Here is an 11522-nt window from a genome sequence, read left to right as displayed (position 1 = left end):
TATTTAAAAAATATACAGTCGATTTAATAGCGTAATCAAATATAAGAATGATCTAAATATGGATTACGTGCATTTTTAAAACTTTCAGCGCTCTCGTTGTTGTTGTTGTTATTGTTGTTGCTGTTATTGTTGTTGCTGCTGTTGTTGCTAGCAACCGTGCCAGTGTCCTGATTAGGATTGTTAGTAGCGCGATTAGAGCTTATAGCAGAAAGAAGAAGCCGGGGGCCACAGGCTCGGATTGGATGAGTAGCAACGAGACAGTCAACTATCTGTCTTACAGTAGGCATGCAGGTTTTGTTGTATCCTGGAAAACACACGTCACATGCTCCATCAGAACTGAAAAACACATACCAGCTGCTATCACGTTATCTTGGGTTTTAAGTCTTTAGTTTAAAATACTGGAATGGTCTACTAAAATAAATTACAATCGCGTCATTTGAAACTTATCTCAAGAACTCAAGAAATTTGTCTCAAGTGAGAAACTTAAAAGATGTCACTAGAACTACATATAAGTATGTCACTTAGAGTGACATACCGAACGATATAATATCCGATTTTAAAATTATAAAATAATATTATAAAAAATATTGCAAAATAAATACTAGAATGCTGAATTACTAAAATAATTATACACATCGCGAATAATTTGTAAATCGTAAAAAAAAACATTTCGCAAAATTAAAGCATATGTTGGCAAAAGAAATTATTACATTTCGATAGAATATGTCGAACATTCAATTGTTAGAAAACAATTTATGAGAGTGTTGTGATAAATTGAAATTTTCGAAATGCAATTTTTCTTGTGCAACAATTCAATATACATATAACTCCCCCCCCCAAAAAAAACGGATGAGCATCTGGTTAATGTTACAACAAAATCTATAAATCATCATCTGATCCCAAAAACGTAGTAAACGTTTACGGGAACGAACAGCAGGGTCACATCGCATGCGTATTTTTGCATTGAACAGAGGGGCGAACAAAACATAAAAATAAGTATGGACAGGGAGAAGTCGTAAGTCATCAAAGAAAATAGTTGAAAATCTAAGCATCGCATCCGATGTAATGGAAGTCTCTTTGAGATAATCTTGCGGCTTGTCTCTTTGAGACAGTCAGGCACAGTTTGTTAACGATACATGATCATATAAATTCTTTGGAACTCGATGTCGGTGATTTGCTCTATTTTTCTTGTTGTTCTTGATAACCAAAAAAATTTAAAGAGATCAGTCAAGAAGATTCGTTAGTTTTTATTTTTTGTTTTATCTTTTCGTTTTAGTTTTCTCTTAAATCTGTTCTTGGATACTTTTAATACAGTAATCAACATGGGATCAAACCCGAAAAGCATCAAACAAATATTATAGATAATTTCACGTTAAATTCTTCAAAAGTGGAATTTCTCAAAAATGGAAAATCGAAGTGGAGATTATATATCATCATTGAACAGATGCCTCAAGCGATAAAGACGCACAACATCATGCAATAAAAGTAGAAGGGGTTCAAAGGGGTTCTCGTAAAGTCTGTAAATACATATCAACAGCAGATTAGCATTCCAAATATTTAGTAATAGCGTATAACAGTATAGAACTGCACAACTGGCTTGCCCGCAGAGCGGACAGCTATGGACAACCGCAAATAGCGTTCGCGACGCGGACAACAATTTGGTGATGTCGCCCGAATTCAGCGAGTTATGCAACTCTGGTGTGTAAAGGGCCTAAAAAAGGATTACAAAACGTCTAACATGATAAGCGAACAATCTATGAGAGGGAAAGAATAGCGGGCAATAGCGCGCGAAGAAATCTTTAGACGACAATCTATCAATCTTTTTCACAAGCTAATGATGACAACTAATTGTCTAACTGACGAACTACTGACAGCATTAAGTTTCTTGTAAAAAAATCCTTCATCGTACTTATAAGACACAAGCTAATAATAGAAAAGATCCTATTGATAAAATACTGACATACAAGATTCGTACATACAATTAAAACCAAGAAAAATATGCTATTTTGAAAGCACGCGACATATTTCTTCGTTATAGTTTTATAATAATACTTGCCTCCGCATTCACATGCAACAATAAATAATAAACATACAGATACATGTACAAAGTTAAAAATTACATAAAACTTATTAGCAATTATCTTGCCGTAATTTATATACTCTTTCATAATTTTTCGGCACCTCTCGTATATTTTCTTTCGCATATGGAATGTCGAAAAAACATGAAAATCGATGGAAGAGAAATAGATTCCTTGTCAAATTTAAGATCTGCTTCTTATTGACAAAAATGTCGATATCATATTTGGCATATCCGATATGGCATATCTTCTTAATTTTCAATATTAATTAAATAATTAAAATATAATGAATAATATCAAGTTTATATATCAAATACACGATGGAAAAACTTGAATTGTGCTGACCAAATACTAAGTACTTTCTTGGAAGAATCCACCTGGAAGAAAGAACATAGCTAAAAAATAATAATTTAGTCATTTTTCAGAATACTGTATAAATTTGAAGTAAAGCGTCATCTTTAGATCGATGTATCGTTTTGTCACTTACAGCTATAATTGTTCTGTGCAATATTGACTGTAATATTACCAGAGGATTGTCTTGTATCATTTTGCGAGTCTTGAATAAATCATCCAACAATTTCCCGATCGTTTATCGAGATCGAGAATAACAACTTTTCTGTCCTTGGTCCTTCCTACCGATACCGAGCTATTGATTAAAGTATTACAATAATTATAACACAGCTATCACAATAATTACATAATACTGTAACGGCGTAAATATTTATGCAAAGCCGAGATGCCAAAGCGTAATAGCGAACTTACGCTTCGCTTTATTATTTGTGTAATAATTAATTCGCTCATTTTTTTTCTTAAATTAATTATTAAATATATGTGTTAAATGACTGTTAAGATTTTCACTTTGATCGTCAATTAATTACAAATATGTCAATCGATTAATGAATTAATACCAAAATTTGTCTCGCAACTTTTTCGTCGAAAATACATATGTCATAAAGTATATTCAATTATGCAAAATGTTTCAGAATAATAAGCAAAAATTTATAACTAGTTAGTAAAATTCACAAAAATAAAAAAAGCTTTTAATAATTTTGTAAATTCTGTTAACTGTCATGTTCATTCGGCATATATAATATATATTTGCATATAATTATGTTATTTCGCGTTTGGAAAGTTTTATCGGTCTTTAACAAGGTAATTATATGTGCGCAGAAGTACTCGTGTTTTTAAAAAGCGATGAAACTTTCGCAATAACCAAATACATTGTTCAATGTATCCTTGAATTTTTATACTGCTCTGCATATATATGTTTCATAGACTCTCTAAATCGCTATAGATAAATTTCGCACATTTCTCTCAATATTTATTCATCCGGTTCGCGTATTTTTCTTTCTATAAACACTGTCGCTACACATATATATTACTTGGCACGAGACGTTAACGTGTCCTTTGATTCGCACATCGAATTTCTCAGATAAATTCTAATATTCTAGCCGCTCAAAATACTTGATCGTTTCGCATAAACGAATCGTTTACGAATATTTGTCTAGTTTCGATTATAAAGCGGTCTCTTTCTCGCTGATAATCTTGATTCCGTGCTGTGTGAGGATCATCTTCACCTCCTCCTTGTCTCGCATATTTGGTTTCTGGCTCGATTCTTCAGCTTCGCTCTCCTTACTCAGATTTTTCGCCGGCAGGGTCAGATTGTCGCTCGACACATTCAGGCGACCGACATCAGCCGATCTCTGCAGAGACTTGGACTTGGTCGAATCATCCGATATCTGCAGATTATCGGCAGATCCGATTAGCGTTGCGTTTTTCGTAATCTTGAGCGCTTTGTCGCCCGCCTTCGGAGACATTTTCGCCACTTGCAGACTATCCACTGAGGAATATCGTCTGTTATCGCGTACACTTCTGTTGAAATCCTCCTTCTTTCTGAACAAGGAGCCCTTGCGACCGACTTTTCTGGTCCCGCATGTTAGGATGGCGATTTCATCTTTGGGAATAAAATACAATTCTCGCGGCTGGTCTCTGACCATTGAAGAACCGTGAATAAAAAGGGACTGGGACTTCGGTCTTCCGGAATCTTTCTCCTTCTCGGCGATTTTACCCCGATCGTCAGCCGATTCAGTACCGCTCTGAAAACCGCAGTTCTCGATCTCGAAACTTTCGTCGTCGTCGCGATGCGGCTCGACGACCTTGAAGCCGCCGTACCTGTCCGCCGATAGAGCGGAATCCTGATCGTAACTGCCGTCCACCTCCCCGCAGATTCTGCAGAGCTCGCAGGGAATCTCTTCAACCTTGCTTTGAAGATCGTCCGCGGATTCCTGCAGATTGAGCGTGCCGCATATATCGCACTCGATCGACTCGTCGTCGTCGGCCAATGAGCTGCAGGTCGACCTGAGAGTGTAAAACGTCTCCTGATTCGGACTGCTCACCTCTTCCTCCGTCCGGAAGGTAATGTCATTCATATAGCAACAGATCGAGCAGAACTCGTCTGGGATATCGAGTTGCGACGTGCTGCTGTTCGCCTTCGATGACGGCACGCCGAGGAAAACTTCCTGAATGCGCTTGATCGACTCGTAGCTCTTCGACTTCTTCGAGAACGCGTCGTCTTTCTTCGGTTTTTGTATAGACGCTTCTTCAGACACAATCATCGAATCTAAGCTGCCTTGAAGAGGCATGTTGTAACGCCGCACCTTTCTCGTGTACACATCCTTGATCTCGTTGAAATCGCATTTCGTTCTATTGTCAGCATTTTTCGTCGTTTTCGTCGCTTCGTGTCCTTGCGCTTTGTCATCATTCAATCTCACGGTCTTTTGATCTTGAATCTTCGGGCTCTTCATGGAAGATGTTCTTGAAGAATGCTGAGCAGGTTCGTCGAAGGATCGAGACGTCTCTCGGTTATCAGCCGATCGATTTTGCTTCTTTGATTCGCTCTTCTCGGAGCCTTTTTTCGAACTTCCCGTTTTTGAAAATTTCTTCGTAGTGTTCTGGAAGACTTTCTCGAGTTGAGAAATAACACGATCGTTGATAGATCTATCATAGTCTTTCATCTCGCTCCTATAAAGAATTTGACTTTTCTTGCCTTTTTTCGGGCTCTTTGTGCTTGCCGATCTTGAAGATCTATGGGATGCTTTTTCAGATCGAGATGTCTCTTGATCGCTAATGGCTTTATCTTGATTCTTGAACTCACTCTCGCCAGTTTGAAGCTCTTCGATTTTTCTGGAACTCTTCGTCTTCATGGAAGTCGATCTTGAAATGGGCCTTGAAGAACTTTGGAAGACTTTCTCCGCGCGAAATATTTCTCGATCGTTAATGGAATTATCTTGATCTTTGAATTCGCGCTCGCTTCCGTCGAGCTCTTTAACTTTTCTAGAACTCTTCATCTTCATGGAGGTCGATCTTGAAGAGCCTTGGGAGACTTTTTCCGTACGAGATGCTTCTCGATCGTTGGCAGTTTGAGCCTTCTTCACAATATCAATATCTACATTACAAATTTCTTCCTTCTTGATCATTTCGAGACTCTTCGTCTTCATGAAAGAACTTGGGAATGGCTGTTTATCGTCGACGATTCGGTGCTGCTTCTTGATTTCGACATCGCAAATCTGATCTTCTCTGATCTTTCTCGGACTCTTGCGAGCGTTCACGATCGACTTCAGGTACTTACCATCTATCTCGAGGCTCGAATCGTAAGATCCTGTCCGCAAAGAACGCTGATCAAACGCTGATTCTCTCTCCGTTCTCTCGCCGCTTAAAATATTGATTTTACTATCTGCTTCTGCCTCTAAAGGTAACCTTTCCACGATGAACTTTGATCGGTCTAGTTCTTCAGAATACTTTGCACGATTATCGATTTCTCCGGGGATGAAACATTCAGATTCTCCCTCGTGGCTCTTGTGAATCATCGCGCTAACCAATACTTGACTTTTATATAATTGAGCGTCGCTCTTTTTGCTACTAATCTCGCTATCATTTACAAAATCATCTACGTCGTCTAATGTATCGTCTCTTTCGTCAGCATGTTTCGATAATTTTCTAGCGGTATGCGTAGATTTTTCCTCGACTTTTTCATTCCCGTTCAAACCGTATTGAGTAAGCCGATAGTCTTCTTTATCCACGCCAAAATCAGAGAGAGCACACTCATGACGACCGTCAAGCGGCGGTGACAAAGTCGTCGTTTTGACTTCTAGATGTCTGACTTTATCCAACTCGAAATTGGTTGTTTCCTTTTTAGAATTGGCATCTATATCGCCGATTTCAACGTCATGCTTCATAATACTTTCTGAACTAAGTTTAGTTTGTTCCGTATCGTTTTTATCTATCTTAATCGGTTCTACATTGTCTTTATATCTACTTTTTCGATCTTCATTCAACGCAATTATACTACGATTGGAGTGAGCAGGTTGAATCTTGACGACACCGTCAGCATCTAATTCTATATTAACTACTTCTTTCTTAATATTAACCTCTTTGTCAATTTTCTCTTTTCCGACGCTTTTTACATTCAATCCAGAACTGATCTCTGAGGCAGCTTTGCTAAAACTAAATTGATCCGAATTTATTTCATTACCAATCGCTTCTACCGATCTACGTTTTTCTTTCGGCGCAAGCGTACTTTTCTGATCTAAACCTAACTGTATGTCGATTATTTCCGTCTCAGAAATTACCTTTCGATCACAAACTTCTATCTTATCATTCGCAGTGTTTTCTCTTGTCGGCCAACAACATTCTCCCAATCGAAGCTCGCCGGAATTCGAGTAACTAGATTGAATCTCGCGACTGTTGTTCAAAATTAAATCTACATCAACAATCTCCGTTTTAGACCTCAAATCGGATATTTCTCTCTGCCCAATGTCAGTTTTACCTTTTATCAAACTTTCTGTCGATGACTTACGAGCTTGTTTCGGCTCGCTAGAAGAATTGGGTTGCACCTTCAATATTATCTTGCGATCGTCGGGCAAACCTAAATCTATGTCAGTAATTTGCGTCTTGATTTTCGAGTCTAAGGCTTCCCTCTGTTCAATTTTACTCTTTGCACCTCCGATTGTTAAATTACCACCCTCTTTTAACGCCAAATCACTAGAATTCGAAGAGCCAGGTTGGATCTTCACTATTACTTCGCGATCGGTATGCAAACCTAAATCTACCTCAGCAATTTCCGCATCGGAAATCTTAAAACTGGAATCCGAAACTTCCCTCTGTCCAATCTCAGTTTTACCCTTCGCATCGCCGTCTATCGTCGGCTTATGACCTTCCCCCGACGAAGGACCGAGCTGTAACTTCGCCGTCGGCTCATCGAGCGGACCTACCTCGTCTACGATTCGCAAGACGCCGGTTTTGCTGGCGATGACCTGTTTCGCTTGACCAGGATACGCGGCTCTAGCTACGTGCTTGACATTACCATTGTCGACGTTACCGCCGATCACGCTATTAATGAACTGCTCGCGGGCCTCGTCGAGCCCGCTTGCATTCTGCATATTTTTACGCAGCACAACCGCATCCGGCACATCGATGGACGCAACGATCTCGACCGGGCTCGGCGAGTCCATGGTCACATCAGTGGGCGACGGTGTTAGGAACGCGGTTAAGTATCGGGGATCTATGTGCAGATAATTATTCGAAATCGGCGATGGCAGTTCCAACTTACTTCAGTGTCCAATTAGCAATAGCAGCGTGAAAAACAAGACGATTTTTTATAGGATTTTATTGCTCTCACTTAATCATAGTACTTCTGAACATAATTAGTCGCGTGAGCTCGTTACGACCCCGTTATATTTCTATATTCGTACTTGTGAATTATCAGATTGTGAACAAAATATTTTAAAAATGTAATATCTTTCAATACATTTCACATATGTATAAAAATTTAATAAATATCGATAATTGTAAATAGTCTTTGTTTTAATTCCAATTAAGTCCAATTTTATTCATATTTAAATTTTTTTACTGTCATCATGCATTACTTATACATCATGCAATAAATAAAATATATGGGAATAAATAGAGTTGCTACGATCTCACAACTGTTGGAATTAATGACGAAGGAAGGAAATATGTATACTCCAAATTCATCATTTAATATTAATAATTCCATTTTCAATAATTCTTTTCACTGATATTTTTTTCAGTGAAAAGAATGATTGAAAATGGAATTATTAATATTAAATGATGAATTAATCTTGGCAAATACCATAAACTCTATTAAGTTTTTGATACAATAAAGTTTATTTCTTTTAATTTAACAAAATTAAAAATTATGTAAGGAATTATGAGGAAAGAATTATATAAAGAAATATTTTTGCGTTTAAACTACTTTATATGTAAGGCCGTATTTTTTCCGTTTACTATTAATTGCAGCAACATTTACTGCTATAAAATTTAAAAGATTCCATGGTATTTGCTAATAATTAAGTACATATTACTAATGCTATTATATTAAACCTGTAAAAATAATCTTACATTCTATCGAGTATCATTCGTATTATCAAAAAAAAACGCAGATAAAAAAAGAAATACATAAAATATAATAATTTATAAAATTTTATACATTTAAAAAATTATTTTAAAAAATTATCACAATTTATTATACATTAATTAAATTAAAACAAAGATCTTAAATATTTCAAATAAAAAATGACACAAAAATCTAATGCGCAAAAAAATTTATTGAATATAAAAGGCACGTCTAAATGAAGTTCTCAAAATAAGTATATTCAAGAGAAATCTTTTTATAAAATATTATACATCTAAATTAATTACAATAAACATAATAATGTAATTTTCTTTACTAAACATTGTATATTTCGACAGAAGATAAGAAGATTAAATTAAAGAATATTGTACAGCAAAAATTCTGTCGAAATTTAGCAATTATACGCATTTAAATTATATATATATATATATATAATTGTGTGTATACATACATATACACACACAATCTTTTTAAATATCACATCTTTGTATTCAAAAAAAATTCATTCATTGTCATAAAAAAACAGATACTTAAACATAACATTCGAGACTCACATTGTGGTGTCTGGCACTCTCGCATCATAGATTTCATGTTTATAGATGTAATCGATAACGGAATCCTGCAGCAGGTATCTGACACTCTCACTGCGCTTCAGAGCTCGCCTGATTCTTGTTGAACTAACTTCGTTTGGAATCCACTCGGTGACAATACAGATATTGTGCTGGGGAAAGACAAAGATAGCAAAATAAATTTTACAATCAAAAATTTGATGTCTTAATAAAATATGTTGTGAGACACAAGTATGCATAATATAACAAGATTTTTAATTTATATATTTTATTACACTTACCATATGCTTGGACAGAATGTCCGAATCATAGATAAATTTATTGGGATTGGAACCTTCTCTGGTGATAACTACGAGACCATGTTCGCCAACAATTGTGTCAATCTTCAACAGAAAGATTATGATTCTTTTATTCAAGCTTTATATTAAGTTCTATATTATCAAGTTCTATATTATAGTCCTATATTTATTATTGCAGAAGTTAATTTTACTCCAAAAATTTAAAAAATCATAAACATAACATAATGTTTACTTAATAAAATCTTAATAAAAATTGATTTTATATAATAAAAAATATCCATAGACAAAAATAATCATTTCTATTGTATTTTGCATATATAAAACTCACATCTTCTTCGAGCCAAAGTCCATAAACGCCAAAACTTTCTAAAAGATCTGCACCACACAACAATTTGATTTGTATCGGTGTGTTATCTGAGCTGTTTCTCACATTTTCTGGAATCCATTCTGTATCTTCTATCTGCAAGTGATGTTTGATGTCATTGGAATTGGATAATATGGAATTAAGCAGGTTTTGATGGTGTTGCAAAGACAAACGAGTCTTGGTCCAGCAATTCTGCTTAGTCTCCCATGTACTCAGCCGTATCCAGTCGCTATTCTGCAATGCCAATCGTAGCATAGCACATCTGTGTGTCGCACTAGCCAGTTCCTTTTTGGCATATGCATCGTGTACTGGAGAAATTATTCCACCAACAACAATATGTGTTCCCATTCGATGCAAATGATCTCGAGCAATTTCTGAAAAATGCACAGATAATAAAAAAATTGCTTCTATATTATTATTATTAATTTTTATATTATTTACAGCTTCTACATTATATTACATATATTAATACAGAATTAAAAATTACTGGATGGTTGCATCTATTTATTTATAATTAAGCGTTGGTATATGTGCGCACGTGTTGACGTCTATTTATCTATAATTAGGCGTTAGAGCGTGAAAGTGGAAAATTATAAGACAATATACAAAGTGCAATTGATAAAAACAGATTTCGCATTACGCAAACGCAATGACAACAATCTGCACGCGTGACAATGACGTGACGTCACGCGCGATAACGAAACGTGACGTCCACTGCAACATCCACTGTTCGATAGAAACAGCACTGTTCGGACGAAATGACGACGAATCGATATGTACGTACCGAACATTCGCAGGTGCATGTTGGTCGGCGGGTTATAGCTGCCGCACGACATCAAAATCACACGCGTAGGTGCCATTTTTCGCGATCGCCACTCGCCGCCGCATCGGCGATCAGCCGCGCCTCCACCACCGTCGAATCGACCCAAAACGTCGTTGCAACAAAACGTTAACACGCACGTCTTAAGGTCACGCAGCCCACTAAACGCGTTCACGACAAACGCGCCACATGCCGACCGTCGCCACGTTATATATCTCGGGCATCGTCGGCCGTATGCATCAGCGCACCATCTAGCGCGAACTGCATACCTGACTGATCATTAGTCGATATTTCAATATTTTTTAATTAATTTGAAAAAAATGTATCCGTACAACCGATGGACAACAGGTTTATGACTAGAATAACATCAATCCGCTAAACTACATTAATTCTTTTAATTACCGCTCACAGAATAGTAGTCAAACATTTTAATTTTAACTCTAAACTCTTTAGAAAAATACCAATGAATCAAAATACAATAAAATTTCAAAATAGAAATATATATTTTTTGTAGAAGAAAATTATTTGTTAAAGTAAGAAAAGTAAAAAATATTTTTAAGCAACTGAAAACAATTTAAATATTACATTCTGAAGGTTAAATAAAAATCTTTCACAATCGATTATTCGATTGTCGATTCTTCAATATTGTCCATCTTTACTAATAAACAACGTTAAAAAATTGACATTAATCTTACTTGACATTTGAAGTCATTTCCTTCCTGGTGGATATATGGTGGATATCATTTTCTGCTCGTCAAGAATTTTCCATGTCATTTATTTGATGTTGTTAGAAATAGCAGACGTTGATACGGTTTTGTTTAACTCATTCATATATTTTGAAATAGAATCTATCTTTTGTAAAAAATTTAATTCTAAAATTTATTTAACCATTAAATTATTATATTGTCATTTTGTAATTATTTTGTATATATCTATTTTTATATTATTTTTTTCTATTT

The 11522-nt window shown here is 35.9% G+C and overlaps 1 protein-coding gene across 10 annotated transcripts; it reads right to left on the bottom strand.

The window, feature by feature from the left end:
• Positions 1-81: 81 nt before the first annotated feature.
• On the bottom strand, positions 82-10807 carry Nmnat (nicotinamide mononucleotide adenylyltransferase). Of its 10 annotated transcripts, none has more exons than XR_010889852.1 (7): positions 10528-10758; positions 9708-10117; positions 9362-9463; positions 9066-9232; positions 7349-7685; positions 2566-2724; positions 2171-2473 (listed from the first exon to the last, which is right to left on the bottom strand). XR_010889852.1 is itself a non-coding variant. In XM_067353632.1 (6 exons), the coding sequence occupies exons 1-6, from the start codon at positions 10601-10603 to the stop codon at positions 275-277; spliced, it is 1122 nt and encodes a 373-aa protein (XP_067209733.1). In that variant the 5' UTR covers positions 10604-10757; the 3' UTR covers positions 82-274. The 10 variants fall into 10 exon arrangements, 6 of the variants coding, with proteins under 6 accessions (XP_067209733.1, XP_067209735.1, XP_067209732.1 ...); XR_010889853.1 differs by having other exon boundaries at positions 2171-2455; XM_067353632.1 differs by lacking the exons at positions 2171-2473; positions 2566-2724 and adding an exon at positions 82-304 and having other exon boundaries at positions 10528-10757.
• Between the last annotated feature and the right edge of the window lie 715 nt (positions 10808-11522).

This window comes from Linepithema humile, chromosome 4 (genome assembly GCF_040581485.1).
Source record: "Linepithema humile isolate Giens D197 chromosome 4, Lhum_UNIL_v1.0, whole genome shotgun sequence".
NCBI lineage: Eukaryota > Metazoa > Arthropoda > Insecta > Hymenoptera > Formicidae > Linepithema > Linepithema humile.
The sequence above is the reverse complement of the archived record's forward strand: the minus strand, read 5'-3'. Positions and strand labels throughout refer to the sequence as shown.